The 19568-nt window shown below is 41.9% G+C and overlaps 1 protein-coding gene across 10 annotated transcripts in view; it reads left to right on the top strand.

The window, feature by feature from the left end:
• Positions 1–19568, top strand: part of LOC137307292 (R3H domain-containing protein 2) — a 172806-nt gene that overhangs the window by 70930 nt on the left and 82308 nt on the right. For 9 of the 10 annotated variants that reach the window (XR_010959098.1, XM_067976746.1, XM_067976751.1 and 6 more), the window contains exons 3-7: positions 1206–1423; positions 2862–2903; positions 3657–3746; positions 6585–6717; positions 15858–15936. Coding sequence is in view for 9 of the 10 variants with exons in the window: in XM_067976746.1 (XP_067832847.1) it covers positions 1259–1423; positions 2862–2903; positions 3657–3746; positions 6585–6717; positions 15858–15936 (509 nt within the window). In the remaining variant the exon portion in view is untranslated. Of the gene's footprint in view, positions 1–278; positions 416–1205; positions 1424–2861; positions 2904–3656; positions 3747–6584; positions 6718–15857; positions 15937–19568 lie in introns of those variants that run through there. The other variant, XM_067976748.1, reaches the window with a different exon arrangement.

Consider the following 19568-nt stretch of genomic DNA (forward strand, 5'->3'; position numbering starts at 1 on the left):
TAATGGCCTCAACATCCATGGGCTAGGGAGGGGAGGGGAAAATGTCAAGTTACCTACTCCTACCTGGCTTGCACAGTCCCTGCGCAATTCCTGTTGATAACAAGGTGTGGCATAACTGACAGACCTCCACAAGAAACTGGGTAAAGCACTTGGAGAATATTTGCGAAATGGAACAAATAAAATATGCACTACAGAAATATTCTATTTAAATCTCTCCTCTCCCCATACAGCTAAATGGAGTCAGGGACTAACTGATGATTGGGGTGAACCCAGCACCCTATTACCATCCTAACAACTCACAGGGGGCCACCCACCACTCAACAGGTTCCTGACCCGCGCGCTCAGCCTATAGTTTCCAGCCAAGGAATGACTTCAGTAGTGGTAATGAGGGTGGCACCCAAATATCCTGAACTGTGTAAGCCCCTGTATCTATGCATGATTTGTAACATAGCATGTCATCTGTGATGTACTCTGATCAGAGAAATTGTAATGGAAGAAAGAAATGACATTTATATAGCACCTTTCATGACCTCAGGACGTCCCAAAGCGCCTTACAGCCAATGAAGTACTTTTGAAGTGTAATCACTGTTGTAATGTAGGGAAATGCGGCAGTCGGTTTATGCATAGCAAGATCCCTCAAACAGTAATGAGATAATGACCAGATAACCTGTTTTAGTGATGTTGGTTGAGGGATCAGTATTGGTCAGGACACCAGGAGAACTCCCCTGCTCCTCTTCAAATAGTGCCATGGGATTTTTTGCATCGACCTGAGAGGGCAGACGGGACCTCGGTTCAACGTCTCATCTGAAAGACGGCACCTCCGACAGTGCAGCATTCCCTCAGTACTTCACTGGAGTGTCAGTTTAGATTATGAGTTCAAATCTCTGGAATGGAGCTTGAATCCATGACCTTCTGACTCAGAGGCAAGAGTGGTACCACTGAGCCAAGGAAGACACATTGTACAGCTCAATTTAAATAAAAATGTTGATGTATAAATGTCAGAGAGGAAATCTGTGACTAGTTATCAATAAGTGATGGCTTTTGCCCACATATTTAACATCTTGTAGAGGGAAATGTGGCTAATTTTCCTAATTTGGCTAATACAAAATGACATGCATTACTTGCACACCCTAAGAATCAAAATATTAGTTTCATTTTGTCATTTATATTATTCCAATGAGCTAACCTTTTTATATCTGTCACAGGTCTCTGCTGCATAGCACACTAGCACACCCTTAATTGTTTTCATATTCTGAAGATGTCCAATAGTAATAACACTCAAGAAACTTTGGAAATCATGAAGGAATCTGAGAAGAAATTGGTGGAGGAATCTTTAATTAAAAATAAATCTGCATACAGAACATCCAGTACAGAGGAGGTGGAAAAAGACGGTGAAGACCCAAATGCACAGCTGGAGTTCCAGGTGAGAAGCTCGTGGCTAAAAGAAATGGCCTGGTATTTGTGCTTATCGCGCTCCCTAAAGCTGCTTTGATAGCAAATGTACTTTGTGGTTTTCAGAATACATACTTAATGGCCATTGTGAACACTTCTAACAGTGGATGTCAAGGTAGAGTTGGTGAAATATAGAGTGCTAAATAGTATTCTCATGTATCATCTCCAGATGGCGCACGGGATTAGCAGTGCGCTGTCTCACCTCTGGAACTAGGGTTTAATCCAGCCTGTAGTGATGGGAAAATCCTCTGTGTCTGCTGGCTTATAAGACTGTTTCATGAAACGAGTTTGGACAGTCTTACACGCACTCCTTAGTGGGTATGGGCCCACAGCACAAAAATGACTACAAAATTGTTATTCTCACTCTGAGAAGCTCCAAGGATGGCTGGTGTGACAAATGGGGCAAATTTCACACAGTTGCAGTTGGGGGTTAAGGGTTAAGTCACATTGTGGAGGTGAAGTGGAGTGAGAATTACTCTGCACCTAGGCTGTAGTATATATGACCTTCAAGTGCTTGTTGCTGAGACTGGGTACAAAAAGTGCAACAGTGGTTTATTCACAGCACTGATTTCAATTCCCTTGAATGTCTGTTACTTTGCTACCATGCCCATTTGAAGCTGGGTTTGGCAATTGAATGGTAAATACAGTGTTCTAGAACAGTAATAAACTAATCCTGACTTTGGTGAGTTGTCACCTCATACATTATTGAGTGTGTTTTAATGTATGAGACAAATTTAGTTTGACATATTCCTGTCACCTTTATTAAATGTTGCTCTTGCACTGCATTACATTCCCCCGCTGAGAGGATGAGCAGGCCCCTGTCGAGGCCAGTCTGTTAGCAGCTGGTTGAAAGTGTATGTGTGACTCGGTGATTCTGACCCACAACTACTTATTTGGTCTGCTCATTCAAACCTCTTAATTTTTATGCTTTAAAAGGTCTTGGTAAATGTAGCTTGGGAAAAGACATTTTATGTAAAATTACCCTCTGAGGTGACATTGTGAATAGCAACAGTGAGCTCATTTATAATGTCACTGGAGTGGAACTTCATAATGTCTCTGCAGGGCTGCACAAAATGCCTGCAATCACTGTCTGTAAAATATAGAACTTAGAACCAGGGGCAATGAGACATACTGGCAAATGTATAATATGTCCTTTATAGCATGCAGGTTATGTGGCAATTGTTTTGAATACAGTTCCTCTTTAAGCAAAGATGTGACACCACTTCCGTTCACATGGAATTAGCATTAATTGGTGAGGTATTCGAAAATTTGAAGGAAATGTGACTGGCTCCTAGGTTGGGCAGCAGACTGGAGCACAGTTTCTCCTCCTGAAATTGGGCTCGTATTGTCAATGAAACTAGCAAAAGAAAGTTTCCTAACTTACTGATGTGGTCCCTGTTTCATTTCAGCGAAGAACACAAAACCATGGGCATTCGAGGAAGCGATCCAAGGTCAGAATGTGCTCATAATTTTTCCATTTATTATGGAAAATAATTTCAATCCTGACTTCATTGAGTTGAACACCGAACTCTCTGGGGCTCATAAAAAGCTGAATTACAGCTTTCTGGAAATGTTTGTATACTGATAGTTTTTTTTGGGGCGGAGGGGGTGGAGTAGATACCATTTTGTGGGAAATTGCACAGGATTCTTCGGTATCATGATGAAGTTCTGAGTTAACATTTTTAAGTGACCTGTTAGATTTTTTTTAAACTCGATGGCTCAGTGATTAAGTGCATTGTATTGTGTGGTACTAAACCATACTGAGAACCAAGGTCCTAGATTCAATATGTGGTCCGTGCTGAATTAGCCAGTTTCAGCGAAGTTGTCGGCATCCCTGAGCTATGGATGGGGCGGGGTGGGGAAGAATCAGCCAGTTACTGCCACTGATCACTGTCTAGTGACCTCTGCTGTAAAGTGTGTGTGGACATTGGGCACGTACAGGATCGCATTTGATTCTGATGCCTCCCACAGTTGAATAACCTGGCAGTTCCACTTGCCATGTGATGAGCATGTTGGGTGATGTACTGAAGTGCTCCAGGCAACTGTGGAGCTACACTACAGTGTGAGTCACCACCTTCAGGAAATGAAGGGGGAAAATTTGGGGGGAGGTGGGGGGGGGGGGGGGGTGCAAAACCAGGCCGTGGCTCAGATTTGCCTGTGTGCCCTCAGTACATTTTAAAAAACCCTTTTATTTTTTCTTTCAGTCCAATTCCAAGTTAAAGTTGGTGCGAAGCCTTGCTGTGTGTGAAGAGTCTTCCCACCCATTCACATGTGATGGGCCTCAGGAAATCCAGGTAAAACCAAAGGAGCAATACAGTTTGAAAGAGGTTGAATACAAAATACTAGACTATTCCATGAATAGACTCAAAGTGTGTAAAATGGTATTTCTTTATTCAGCATCTCCCACCTGCTATATAGGTGTTAATCCAGACATGGATACATTCTAGGGAAACTATACACACACTGATCTGATGACTTTTTATCACCCGAGACTTTGCACGTGGCATCTTGCCTTTATTTAATATATAAACCCAAGTGCTCATCGGTGCACCGATTCGTTTTTCCCCAGCCAAGTTTTCTGCTCCTTTCGTGACATTGCACTGAATATTCCTCAAAATTCCTGCAGAAATTGTAGGTCAGAAGTTTGTATAACTTCTTGCTACTGCAATTTTTGTTCTCCTGGTTGTGAAAGTTCACGTTTTTTTTTTAGGTTTGTCGAAAGTTTGCTGATGTCGACTGCGGTCATGCCAGCACCGTAACTTTTTTTTCAGTTCAAATAAAAGAGGGACAAAGTACAACCCTCACATATTTATAGTTATTGAAAGAACTACCGTAATCTAATGGCACTATATTGCAAATCAATGCAATGTTGATTTCCCATTTTGCCAAAAGCTTTAAGCGCTGCATTAAACGTGTTAGCCTAATTAACACTGCTGATGGCCGTGGTCGATACTTGCATTGCCTCTCCCACAAACACTGGACTGCTGACATGTGACAATTGCATTGGGATTTGGATTTATATTCATCAGGGACACTTGAATCGAACGTCATGTATTATATACAACAGAATTGATTGAGGGAGGGGGGAATCAAAGAGTCACGAGGCAAAAGAAAGAGGGCCAGTCCCAGTGAGGCGTCACTGTTCAAAATGTATCTGGCCACCTGCATCTCTCAGAACTTGCCGGCAAACAGATTCTAGCCTTTCCCAGTCTAGAGCTGCCAAGGGCAAAGAGATCTAGCCGCTCTGTCATGAAACAAACCTGGCACTACCTGGCGATAGGTGCCATGCTCCAAACTAGGCTCAAGCAAGATATTTCTGGTTGTTCCCCAAGAGGCATTGCTGATCTAATCTGTTGCTGATTGGTGCTGCACACCAATCAGAGCTCACCTCTCAGGCGCCGGACAAATAACCCAGAGGATTTTAGCTGCCAAAGTGCATTGATTGTGTCAGCCCCAAAGAGATCTCTGAATGCCCCTATTTGATGAGTTAGAACCCTTCCCCCTAAGCTAATGAGGGCAATGAATAAGGTGGTAAAATTTCAGGTCCATCAAATATCTGCTACCAGGAACGTGAATCCTGATTTGCCCAGTTGTGATTGGTTGGGTTTGTGCATCTACCAGTATGGGTCGGTTTAGGTTTGTGGAGTAACTTCCGTACATTGACTGAACATTGTTGAGATTTGACAGGTGTCAGTGGTAATTCTTTTGCTTTGCCCTGGCAGCTACTATGGCCTCTCTCCTACTAATCATTACACCACATTCTTAATCTTGTATGGTGTGTGGAGAAAGGTAAATGAAGAAGAAAGATACATTACCTACATTGTGGGATCATCTTCATCCTCCCATGTACCCCTCCCGACATTCAGGTAAGAGGGTTACGGGCTTTAGGCTTTTGATTCCTTAGTTAGCTAGACTAGCTGTACGTCAAAATGAACTGAAGCCCCAGCATGTGACCAGTATTCGTATATAAGGTGGCACTACATGAAGTCTCTAACGCAAAAATATTATTAGCTGAGCTTGCCTGGTACGTGGTTTTCCCAGAATGAATCCTCACTAGACTAACTCCTATGATGCCCGGAGGATGCTGAGTGAAGAAGACCCTATAAAGTAGGTAATGTGTCTTTTAGCTCAGAAATACCATAGTTCTTAAAAGCTTAAACAAGTAATTCAACCTCTGAATAATTGAAAAAAATATTGAAATATTTATGCAAGAATTACACTGTTATTTTTTCCTCCATTCCAGTCATGTCCCTGCAAACTCAGGGTAAATAACTTGAAAAGTCAACAAGACTTCTGGTTTCCACTGACACTTGTGTGTGTAATATGGGAGTTTCCCCACAAGGTTTCTAGAAGTAAGGTATCCCACTGAGAGAATGTTGACGTTGTGACCTGTGGTCTTGCATGCTGTTCTCGGATTTTCACTAAGGGCATTTGATGGTGAAAACTCCAAGGAAAGTGAGAGCAGAGTGTCTGGCCAATCAGCAAAAAGAATATGATTTGGCAGTTTGTTTTATGGGCTGGATTGACCTTTGACCCTCTGATGTGTAACAGAAAAACTTGTAACTTGTGCACACTTTGAACTGACTAAGTGAGGTTTGTATGTATTGGATTGTTTTAAGAAGGTAGCATCATTCATATTTAAATGCAGAAGGGTTGGAAAGTATCATTGCTGAACTGCGCAAGCCTTAAACTGGAGTTGCTTTTTGGACAACACTAGGAATGTCGAATACCAGATACTCATTTCAAAGTAAATTGTGAAGAATGTGAATTATCGAAGGTAGTAGTTGAAATATGATTTGACATTCAGATTTTCTTCCATTTATAGCTTCCTTAATATTATATGTAAAAGTGTAACAGCCAACATTTTGTGCTTTTTTTAAAAAAAAAACCTTTATCCTGACCAAAATACGTCATATTATACATCCATACAAGCATTCGGCTAGATATATTCCCTCGTTTTTTATTTCCTGGGCTGATTTTAAACATGTGTGTGGTCTGGGAAACTGGACGAGTTGTCTTGTCATCCTCGCTGGTGGAGAGATTTATTGTATCTCACTGTTGGCTGCCAATGACCTAGTTTGTATTGCTCTGTAAAGTTTGACTGTGACCTCTGCCTGTACTGTACTTTGCAGGATGTTATCCAACTCCAGTTCACTTGCCCTTCTGATAAAGAAGAAGAAAGATCTTCAAAGGATGGCTCTGAGAAAGAAGACAAGGAAAAGAAAGAGAAATTGGAGAAAGTACCTAGAAAAATGCTGTCAAGAGGTCAGAAGCTAGCTTCCTGCCTGATAAGACATTGAAGATTTAGTAGAAAATTTGACAAAGCGTTGGCTAACTTAAGTAAAATGAGATTTTAAATAGTATCACACTGTCTAAAAGCAATCTTGAAAATGAAATCAATAATCTGATTGTGTAAAATTGCAGTTTTGAAAATTAAAGCATTTAAAAAAACATGTTTTAATAACTTTGAAATATCAAATTGTGACTTTTAAACGGCATGATTTCCCCATTCATCTGATAAAATATTTCTGAAATAGCTCTATTTTTAAAAGAGGGGTTTGTGAAAAGCATAGAACCCTTTTGAATCTATTGTTACATGATGAATAAGGGGAACGTATAGATGAAAATGACGAGGTTCACTTTGCAAGAACAGTCTCCTGTAACGTACAGTGTTATGTGCCTTTTTTTGTAATGTGCTTTGTTGATGCAGTACTTCCGTGTCACTGAAAGAGTCACTTGAACAAAACCTGGCTTTGGGGACACACTGTCAGTATTGTCATATTCTGCCTTCTGCTAAAATCTGACATTCTCCATCTAAATGCACATCCAAGGTGTTTGTACACATTTGTGGAATGTTTGTAATCAAAGTCAGTCTAAATAGGGATATAATTTTGTCATCGCATCTTTTAATCCGTTCTGTACTAGTCCAGCAAAACTGGATTATTCAAAGGCATTTGTAGAAATTGGGACACTGGGTGGTTAAGGATTGCTCCTGTTAAGTGGTAGTTGAATGTTTCGAGAGCTACTTGTATCAGAAGTTCACTTTGTTTCTGTTAGCGTATGATAACAGAATAAACATCCGGTGATGAGATTCATTTGTATTTCAGTTTTACAACAGGACCAAAAAAAATGTCAGTTTACTATTAACCTCCCTCGTCCCGTCCCAAAAAAGAGTACTGAACATTTTTGTTGACTTGCGCCCATCGTGATAAGGATTGTCTGTTCTGGGGAATGGAACCCTGTACTACTTTTGTCATCCAGTGTTAGCATCAAACATCCCCAGGTCAGATTTAGCACAGGTCAGGTGGGTTAACACTCCCTCAACTTCAAAATGATGCCCTAAACCTATCTTGAGAACACCCCCTACTGGGCTGTTGTGATATTTTCCATAACCATCATCCTTATGAGCTTTTGGAGTGAGAGTACCAATAAGTGCTGAAATGTAGGCAGTTTTTGCAAAGGATTAATGCCTACAGGGAACTTGCTTGAGACTGTCTCATTTCAGAAAGGATCCTTACAGCTAGCAGAAAGAGACCATGATCCTATCAGTCTCTGCTAGATTTGAGCTCATGTCACAGAAGTGAAAGGACAGTTTGCTTTAGCCGATTGTTCTACCCAGTGCCTATCTTGAATTGGTGAAGAAGGGCTTCCCCATTGGATCAGTTGGTAAATGGGTGGAGTAGTATACTACTGAGCCATTGGGATCAGGAAGGTCTCTGGTTCAAATCCTGGTCTGTGCTGAATATGCTGAGCTCAGCCACGGTGGTAGTGTTGGTACTATTATATGGCTAATCGCCCCTGGGCTAGGGAGGGGGAAAATAGGATGTAGTTTGCACTCCTGATTACCAGTAGTCAATTCCACTAGAAAGTATTTGTGCATGGACATCAGATGAGGATAGGATAAGGCTTGACTGTGATACTTCCAGTGGTCACATTGCCTGCTGAGGCCCTGTACCTATAATCACAAGTGAGGTGCTACTTGACTAACAGATCCTGTGGAACTGTCCCCCCAAATGAGTTAGTGCTTTCAGGCGAGGAGAGAAAATAAATGGGGGTAAAGAAAACTCATTTAGTGAATACGGTCCCCACCACTTAAAACGTCCGCATTTAAAACGGGCAGTCGCTTATATCGGTAATAACCATTATATATTTGTATTTGCATTCACATCAGTTTCAAAGTTGCTGGTTATAGCATCTTAAGTGCTCTCTATATTTCAGGCAGAAACAACTGGGCTTATCAAGAAAAACATTTTCTTTTTGTGCAACTGTATACATTTCCTAGACTTGCAGAAAAGTGTTTGGAATGTGAAACTTTCTCAATGACATCTTCAGCTGATATGACTTCAAAAATTTTGGAAGGGAAATATTTTCTTTTTAAGTGCAGATAGGTTTAAAAAAAAACAGATTTCGCATGTGATGAGATTATCATTTAAAAAGCAAAAAGGTGATGACATTTAGCAATTCGAGCTGGCTGAGTGACTTTATCCAAACCCTTATATTTGCTGCTGGTGTTATTGTCATTATTTGACCGATCTTGCTTAACTGGCTGCTTCTATAAGAATTATAGGTGATGACATATACACTCTGCCTAGACCAACATTAAGACAGAGAACTGGAAACTGTTCTTCTTAATCCATTGTAAGATAAAGCTCCAGTCATAAATTACGTACCTAAAATTGCTATAATAAACGGAACCACGATGTAATTGATAAAAGTGCAATGAATGTAAATCTAAGTGCAGTAAATATTTTGTGGACTGATGCTCACCTGCCATAAAGCCCGTCAAACCTTATAGCACAATTGGCTGCTGTATTATTTAGGCACCAAAAACATTACAATTTCAGGAAGCTTTTATTAGTCATTATACCGGTCATCTTGCATAGTGGGTACAGTGCGTTCGCACAAAAGCACCCGCTATAAGCGGTACTCAGTTATACTGAGAAGATTGCTAGGACTATATACCTTGCGCCTTGGCGACCAGAACCAGACAGAGTACTCGAGGTGAGATCTGACCAGTGCACTGTGCAGTTTGACTTGCCATGTCGTTCAATATTCTGTTGACTTTGTTGATCCCCTTTTTATCTCAACAAGACAGTTTAATGAAATCCAGTCAAAAGCCAAGGAAAAACTTATAGGACATTGAAGACCCATGAAACATTTCCATACAGTGCTGAAGATATTAATAATCCAGAGACCAATTAATTGTACGTTTATGCAGAGTACAGTGGAGCTCCACCTTGAAGCCTTGAGGATTATTGAGCCTCACCGGATGGTACAGGAATGATGGCCAGTACAATATAAATAACAAAAGAAACATTATATAGATTTACTCAGCAACAAAAGGAGATTAAATACAAATAACAAAAGAAGCTGTGCAATGAGGCAATTTTTAATGCCGGGCTTTGTCCTATGAAAATTCAATTGATTGTGACCAAGGCTGGGAGCTGAATATCCAAGGGTATTCGATATTTAGGAAGGACAGGCAAAAAGGAAAAGGAGGTGGGATGGTGTTGTTAGTAAAGGATGAAATCCGAGCAATAGCGAGAAAGGATATTGGCTCAGAAAATCAAGATGTAGAATCAGTCTGGGTGGAGTTAAGAAGCACCAAGGGCAGAAAACACTGGTGGGAGTTGTCTGTAGGCCTCCAAACAGTAATGGTAATGTAGGGGATGGGATCAAACAGGAAATTAGAGATGCATGTAACAAGGTTATTACAGTAATCATGGGTGACTTTAATCTGCACATAGACTGGCCAAACCAAATTAGGAATAATACTGTGGAGGATGAATTCCTGGAGTGTGTACGAGATGGTTTTTTAGACCAGTACGTTGAGCCAACCAGGGAACAGGCTATCCTAGATTGGGTATTGTGCAATGAGAAGGAGTTAATTAATAATCTTGTTGTGCGGGGTTCTTTAGGGAAGAGTGACCATAACATGATAGAATTCTTCATTAAGATGGAAAGTGAAGTAGTCCAATCCGAAACTAGGGTCCTAAATCTAAACAAAGGAAACTACGAAGGTATGAGGAGTGAGTTGGCTATGATAGATTGGGAAGCTTCATTAAAAGGCATGACGGTGGATAGGCAGTGGATAACATTTAAGGAACGAATGCATGAATTGCAACAATTATACATTCCTTTCTGGCTCAAAAACACAAAAGGAAAAGCGGCCCAACCATGGCTAACAAAAGAAATTAAGGCTCGTATTAGATCCAAAGAGGAGTCATATAAAGTTGCCAGAAAAAGTAGCAAGCCTGAGGATTGGGAGCAGTTTAGAATTCAGCAAAAAAGGACCAAGAGATTGATTAAGAGGGGAAAAATAGAGTATGAGAGTAAACTTGCAAGGAACATAAAAGTGGACTGTAAAAGCTTCTACAAGTATGTAAAAAGAAAAAGATTAGTGAAGACAAATGTAGGTCCCTTACAGTCAGAAACAGGAGAATTTATAATGGGGAACAAGGAAATGGCAGAGCATTTTAACAAATACTTTGGTTCTGTCTTCACGGAAGAGGACACAAATAACTTCCCAGAAATGGTAGGGGACCAAGGGACTAGTGAGAAGGAGGAATTAAAGGAAATTAGTATTTGTAAAACAAAAGTGCTGGAAAAATTAATGGGACTGAAAGCTGATAAATCCCCAGGGCCTGATAATCTGCATCCCAGAGTACTAAAAGAGGTAGCCATGGAAATAGTGGATGCATTGGTTGTCATCTTCCAAAATTCTATAGATTATGGAACAGTTCCTGCAGATTGGAGGGTGGCAAATGTAACCCCATTATTTAAAAAAGGAGGGAGAGAGAAAACAGGGAACTACAGACCGGTTAGCCTAACATCAGTAGTAGGGAAAATGCTAGTCTATTATAAAGGATGTGATAACAGGACATTTAGAAAATATCAGTGGGATTAGACAAAGTCAACATGGATTTATGAAAGGGACATCATGTTTGATAAACCTACTGGAGTTTTTTGAGGATGTAACTGGTAGAATAGATAAGGGAGAACCAGTGGATGTGGTTTATTTGGATTTTCAGAAGGCCTTTGATAAAGTCCCACATAAGAGGTTAGTGTGCAAAATTAAAGCACATGGGATTGGTGGTAACATACTGGCATGGATTGAAAATTGGTAAACAGACAGGAAACAGAGAGTAGGAATAAACGGGTCTTTTTCGTGTTGGCAGGCAGTGACTAGTGGGGTACCGCAGGGATCATTGCTTGGGCCTCAGCTATTCACAATATATATCAATGATTTGGATGAGGAAACCAAATATAATAATTCCAAGTTTGCTGATGACACAAAACTAGGTGGGATTGTGAGTTGTGAGGAGGATGCAAAGAGGCTTCAAGGTGATTTAGACAAGTTGAGTGAGTGGGCAAATACATGGCAGATGCTGTATAACGTGGATAAATGTGAAGTTTTCCACTTTGGAAGGAAAAACAGAAAGGCAGAGTATTATTTAAATGGTGATAGATTGGGGAATGTTGATGTACAAAGGGACCTGGGTGTCCTTGTACACCAGTCACTGAAAGCAAAAGTGCAGGTGCAGCAAGCAGTTAGGAAGGCAAATGGTATGTTGGCCTTCATTGCAAGAGGATTTGAGTATAGGAGCAAGGATGTCTTACTGCAATTATACAGGGCCTTGGTGAGACCACACCTGGAGTATTGTGTGCAGTTTTGGTTTCCTTACCTAAGAGAAGATATACTTGCCATAGAGGGAGTGCAGCGAAGGTTCCCTGGATTGATTCCTGGGATGGCAGGACTGTCGAATGAGGAGAGATTGGGTCGACTCGGCCTGTATTCACTCGAGTTTAGAAGAATGAGAGGGAATCTCATTGAAACATATAAAATTCTGACAGGGCTAGACAAACAGGATGCAGGGAGGATGTTCCCCCTGGCTGGGGGGTCCAGAACGAGGGGTCACAGTCTCAGGATACGGGGTCGGACATTTAGGACTGAGATGAGGAGAAATTTCTTCACTCAGAGAGTGGTGAACCTGTGGAATTCTCTGCCACAGAAGGCTGTGGAGGCCAAGTCACTGAATATATTTAAGAAGAAGCTGGATAGATTTCTGGACACAAAAGGCATCAAGGGGTATGGGGAGAGAGTGGGAATATGGTATTGAGAGAGAGGATTAGCCATGATCATATTGAATGGCGGAGCAGGCTCGAAGGGTGAAATGGCCTACTCCTGCTCCTATTTTCCATGTTTCTATTAATTGGGAAGTCATGGTTGGAGTGCTGATAATGGAGGTTTTTTTATCTCTCAAAGTTTCACAAATGTTTTGAAAATAAGTCGCTACAAAAATTTGTTCAAAATTTTGTGCGTTTGCATTCATTTTATTACATAATGAATCTCTGTTTTTGGAAGTATTTACATCCAAATTTCAATAATCATTAGCCCTGCATGAATGCATATTGTAAAAGCTTTGTAAAAATTGTCACATGTTTAGTCAGAATTTGTTCTTGTGCAAGAATCCCAGAGGAATCCACAATGTCGATGTTACCTCAGCATCCTATTGGACCCCGAGCTGTGCTTTCCATATCCTCTCCATCACATTGGCTACCAACTTCCACTTCTGTAACATCGCCCCGCCTCAACCGACCTGCTGCTGAAACCCTCATCCATGTCTTTGTCACCTCCAGACTCGACTATTCCAATGCTCTCCTGACCGGCCTCCCATTCTCCACCCTCCATATACTTCAGCTCATCCAAAACTGCTGTCTGTATCCAAGCCCCACTAAACTACATTAGCTCTCAGCCCTCTCGTGCCTCCAATTTAAAATTCTCATCCTCGTGTTTAAATCTCTTCATGGCCTTGTCCCTCCCTATCTCTAACCTCCTCAAGCCCGACAACTCCCCCAACCCTCAGAACACTCTCTGTTCCTCCGACTCCGGCTTTTTCAGCATCCCCCCACTCCCTTTGCCCCACCATTGGCAGCCGTGCCTTCAGCTATCTAGGCCCACTCTCTGGAATTCCTTCCCTAAACCCCCTCCACCTTTCCACCTCCCTCTCTTCCTTTAAGACCCTCCTTGAACCTACCTCATTGGCCAAGCTTTTGGGCACCTAATATCTCCTCCTTTTGTTGAGGTGTCCATTTTTTTGATTGCACTTCTGTGAAGTTTTTCTATATTAAAGATGCTGTGTGTTCATGTTGTTCGTGTTTTATTTAATACTGTCACATCCCTTAGTTTATTTTTTTTGTCCCCTTCTGTCCTTAGGGTGGCGACACTTAGGTGGGTACCCTGGCTGATTGCTTTTTTGTTTGCCCTCCTCAGCCCAGGGATGCTGTGCCAGTTTAGTGCACCATTGCTGTTTTTTCTGAGATTGGTAAATTCAGCATAGAGTGTCTGGCCATGGTGGACTTCACAGCTGGGCCCGAACCGGCCCTCTACTGATGGGCCCGAACCGGCCCTCTACTGATGGGCCCGAACCGGCCCTCTACTGATGGGCCCGAACCGGCCCTCTACTGATGGGCCCGAACCGGCCCTCTACTGATGGGCCCGAACCGGCCCTCTACTGATGGGCCCTTTCCAAAGGATTATGATCAGAAGCAGGAGCCCTGGTAGGCTTGTTTTTTTTAAACCTCCCTCTTCCCGGTTCAGGGATGCTGAGATAAACTGTGGTTCCCCCAACTCCATGCCAACTTGAGATCACCTAATTCCGCATAGCTCATGGATCTATACTGGGAATTTGCTGCTCCGTGTGGCGTTGTGCCACATCAAGTTTTGCATCATCGGAGCACCTTGGATTTTATTCTTTGTATAAAATTGCAGAATTGTCCAGTGGGCAAAGATGCTGGTATGTTGGAGCGAATAAGCAGCAGAATACTTAAGCTATTCAGTTTCTTCACTGTAAACAACCGTAACTAGTTTGCTGCACCACTGAATGTTAGGATGCAGGATCAGGCTCATGATTTCCTTATATAATATGACTTACGTATTGGTTCATTTTTATTACTTAAAATGTTTATTACTTAAAATGAGGTCTAATTTGATGTTGTAGACTGCTGAAATGGCAGGTAGCCTGCTGCAAGACTCCGACAGTCACTTTTAAGCTAAGAGGAGGTATGGAGGAACATTTTCAGGGTGACTACTTCCACCTCTGTATCATCGCTCGTCTCCGCCCGTGACTCAGCTGCTGAAACCCTCATCCATGCCTTTGTTACCTCCAGACTCGACTATTCCAATGCTCTCCAGGCCGGCCTCCAACCTTGCACCCTCCGTAAACTTGACCTCATTCAAAACTCTGCTGACTGTATCCTAACTCGCACCAAGTCCCGTTCACCCATCACCTCTGTGCTTACTGACCTACGTTGGCTCCTGGTCCGGCAATGCCTTGATGTAAAAATTCACATCCTTGTTTTCAAATTCCTCATGGCCTCGTCCCTCCCTATCCCTGTAACCTCCTCCAGCTCTACAACCCTCAGAGATCTCTACGCTCCTACATTTCTGGCCTCTTGCGCATCCCCGATTTTAATTGCTCCACCATTGGCGGCCGTGCCTTCAGCTGCCTAGGCCCTAAGCTCTGGAATTCCCTCCCTAAACCTCTCTACCTCTCTCTCCTCCTTTAAGGTGCTCCTTAAAACCTACCTCTTTGATAAACTTTTGGTCACCTGTCTTAATATCTCCATATGTGGCTCGATTTCAAATTTTGTTTGAAAATCGCGCCTGTGAAGTGCCTTGGGATGTTTTACGACGTTAAAGGTGCTACACAAATGCAAGTTGTTGTTGACTTCATTTTGCTCCTAGTCCCTTGGTGAAGCAAATAGCCTTTCCTAGTTGCCTCCCTTGACCCCTGAGCAGGCCCCAAGCTTTGGAATTCACTCCCTAAGCCTCTCCTCCTCCCTTAACACTCTCCTTAAAACCTACCTCTCCGACCAAACTTTTCTTGACTCCTCCTAATGTCTCCTTTAGATTGACGTTAGCTTATTTCTGATTACGTCTATGTGAAGCGCCTTGGGACGTTTTTCTACATTAAGGATGCAATATAAATGCACACTGTTGTTGATGGAGCACCTAAGATGGGCTGCTTGCCCCATGGGAAACTGGCCACAAATCCACATCCTACTGCTTGGACCTCAATTTCTAAGGGTTCTGATCCCAGTTGTGAGTGAAATTTGAATTCTGTTATTGTTAGGAGTGTATCCATGGTTCTCTGCCAGAGCTGTAAATGCAGTGCCTTGAGGTGGCTGAGTCCTCATTCTTGCCTCTCAACTCCCATCAGCTAGTACAGAACAGCATTGATTGCAGTCATGGAGCAGTAATGTTGCCCTAAATTTCTACCTTCATAGCTGAAGTATGATCACATGGGGAAAAGAAACAGAATAATTTTTAAAAATTGTTACATATTTTCTCAAAAATTAACTCTACTTCTGTTAATGCAACAAATTTGTGTTCCTTTTAACAGATTCCAGCCAAGAATATACGGACTCCACCGGAATTGATCTGCACGAGTTTCTAGTAAATACACTGAAAAATAACCCCAGGTAAATACTTTGCATGTGTTTGAGGTTTTTTTTCTTATAGAACTGTTAATGCTGGACTATATTGCAGAAATATATAATCAAGAACCATGGGGTATTTATGTTGGCATTGATGCAGAGTATAGTTGAGTCTCGGAGATCTTATAATGTCTGGTATATCCGAAACAGCAGTACTGTGCAGTTGCATATATTGTATCCTATTAAAGGCTGTTCTGTTCTAATTTATGGTAGGTGCTGCTTTATGGACAGGAAATTGCTTTATTGATCACCCCAGTTGTTAGCCAAGTGCATTGTGTGTGTGTGAGCTTGCTCAGCTCTGGTGGATTCCTGTTAATAATAGTGCCTTCATAGTCTGGGTAGCATAGTGTATGGCAAGTATTGCCCTGCTATTGACCATGTTGAGTAGAGTGTTTTTGAGTGACTATATTCATAAATAGAGGATGTATATGCAGGTGCAGTGAGCTACTGTACTGTCTTCTAAGTAAAGATGAAGCAGTCTGTAAACATATGCAAGGATTAAATTACAGCCTCAATCTCACTGCTAGACAATTATTCTTATACACTGTAGTTTATTTATTGCAATTCAATTTTCGTTCTCAAAACCTCACTGAGCATGACAGCGCAGTATCACAGCAGTGACATTCTAACGATGTAAAGTACAATAATATACACATCACAAAATGTTTCAGGCAATGGGTTATCAGGATGCCAGCAACACACAGTACACAACATCTTGTCTTGTGTTTCTCTAGCAGCAGAGGATATTCAGTCCTCATAGGTGCGGGTGCCCCTGCAAGGCTGCATTTATTGCCCTTCCTTAGTCGCCCTGAGAAAGTAGTGGTAGGCTGCCTTCTTGAACCACTACAAGCAGTTTGATACAACTAAGTGACTTGCTAGGCAGTTAAATGTCAACCACATTAGTGTAGGACTGAAGTCATATAGGCCAGACCGGGTAAGGACGGCAGGTTTCCTTCCCTAAAGCACATTAGTGAACTAGTTGGGTTTTTACGACACAGCTTATTTCCAGATTTTTAAAACTGAATTCAGATTCTCAAGCTGCCATGGTGGGATTTGAACTCTGGTTCTCTGGATTATTAACCCAGGCCTCTGGATTACTAGTCCAGTAACGTAACCACTACACTACCGTACACCTTTTTATGATGCCTTTAACACTGCTTACTGGTAATCCATGATCCAAAAAATGACTTGTCTTGTGATGCTGTGTACCTTTGTTACTCTTCCACCTACATCACGCTGTCTATACTGTGCTTTGGCTGCAGAAATGTACGAAAGTTTGGGGAAATTATTAATAAACTTGGCAGAATATATTGTGTATATAATAGCCAGCGGTGAGTTTACAGGGCTGTAATTCAATAATGGGTTATTCACATTCATAAACTGCTTGGACTTTGTTCTCGTAGCTTATGATCAAATTACAGTCTCATAACACAGTGCGGACTTTGTCTGTGCCAGCGTTTATATTCTTAGTGGGTAAGTCAGCAACCAGCTGTTACAGTAAAGTTAATATGGAATTCAAAGTTAAGTAAAGTGTTATTCTATAAAAGCTACTTATATTATTTTTATTTAGTGACATATATTTAATCTGTAATGACATGTGATTGGCACCCAGCCACTAGAAAAGCAAGCCATAGTAAAATTCTTTAAAGTTAAATGGGAGGGTAGATTGCAAACTGAGTTCATTGGTTTGTCTTTGATTTCCCTCAATATGGTCGATTAGATCTGAAACGGCTTGATGTTCTCCTCAGGTATTTGCTGAAATGCTAAATTTTACTTTTATTAGAGGTAACATTAGCCCATTAGCTTGAAGGGAACATTCTCAATGTCTCAAGTTTCACCCATTGTAAATTGGAAGTGACGTAGGCCATAAAACATGAGCATCTGCATAATAGACGGAGAGGAATGCATCAGATTATCTGCATTGTATGAAGTTGCCATAACACAAATTAAACAGAGCAGCAGACTGTGGTAATAGGGACACTTCTGTCTCTACTTTATATGTTTTTTTTGTTGAAAAAAATTAAATTTAAAATGGAAGCTACCCTCCCTCACTAAGTTTAAAAATGAAGACGACTTTGAGGGAAAACATATAGCTGATAAAAGAATTCCCTTTGAAGGCCAGTGGACAGGTTTAGAGATGCCAATGTGTACAGCTTGACAGACAGTGGTAGAGGTGACTCTCTCTCTCTGAATATTGACTTATTAGGCGTGAAACCCCCTGTAGGGGGAATGTACGAAAGAAATGGCAATTTGCAAACGTTGACAATTCGCCTCACGAGATGGAAAATCTGTTGAGCTGCATTTATATAAAAACCAATGGTTGTAGCAGGAAAGAAGTTCCAAGGCATAAAGCACAAAATCTCATCTCAAGCGTCCACCAAGAGACAAACTTGGCTGTTTCATCCAAAAGTTCTTTTGGTGATCAGACGTCTACAAGAAACACTGTTCTGAAAAGGTGCATTAACCACTTGTGCATGGATTCTAGTTTTATTATTTTTAAGTATTGTACTTTTTCAGTATGTTACTGTGTCTTTTGGCTTCAGTGTATTATGGATCAAAGATTATTTTTCTATACAGTTAGTCTGAGAGCATGTTATTTCCACCTTCAGAAATCCCAGGAAAATGTGGTGGGCATCCCACATGTTCCCCAGTAAGCAATATACCATGATTACGGGTTACTTGTTAAACCTGGGCCTGATAATCCATACATGGCGAGAACAAGGACGCAGGTTTTGGTTCGTAAAGCACTCTGATTATGGAAACTGGCGTCCGGCCATATACACGAGAGCAAGTGTTAGGGAAAAGGACAGTGCCTGAATTTTTTAAAATTTGTTTGAGATGTGGGCATTGCTGGCAAGGCCAGCATTTATTGCCCATCCCTAATTGCCCTTGAGAAGGTGGTGGTGAGCCGCCGCCTTGAACCGCTGCAGTCCGTGTGGTGAAGGTTCTCCCACAGTGCTGTTAGGAAGGGAGTTCCAGGATTTTGACCCAGCGACGATGAAGGAACTGCGATATATTTCCAAGTCGGGATGGTGTGTGACTTGGAGGGGAACGTGCAGGTGGTGTTGTTCCCATGTGCCTGCTGCCCTTGTCCTTCTAGGTGGTAGAGGTCGCGGGTTTGGGAGGTGCTGTCGAAGAAGCCTTGGTGAGTTGCTGCAGAGCATCCTGTAGATGGTGTACACTGCAGCCATGGTGCTCCAGTGGTGAAGGGAGTGAATGTTTAGGGTGGTGGATGGGGTGCCAATCAAGCGGGCTGCTTTGTCCTGGATGATGTCGAGCTTTGAGTATTGTTGGAGCTGCACTCATCCGGGCAAGTGGAGAGTATTCCATCACACTCCTGACTTGTGCCTTGTAGATGGTGGAACGGCTTTGGGGAGTCAGGAGGTGAGTCACTCGCTGCAGAATACCCAGCCTCTGACCTGCTCTTGTAGCCACAGTATTTATGCAGCTGGTCCAGTTAAGTTTCTGGTCAATGGTGACCCCCAGGATGTTGATGGTGGGGGATTCGGCGATGATAATGCCGTTGAATGTCAAGGGGAGGTGGTTAGACTCTCTCTTGTTGGAGATGGTCATTGCCTGGCACTTGTCTGGCATGTATGTTACTTGCCACTTACCAG

Source organism: Heptranchias perlo, chromosome X, assembly GCF_035084215.1.
Source record: "Heptranchias perlo isolate sHepPer1 chromosome X, sHepPer1.hap1, whole genome shotgun sequence".
In the NCBI taxonomy this organism is placed as follows: Eukaryota; Metazoa; Chordata; class Chondrichthyes; order Hexanchiformes; family Hexanchidae; genus Heptranchias; species Heptranchias perlo.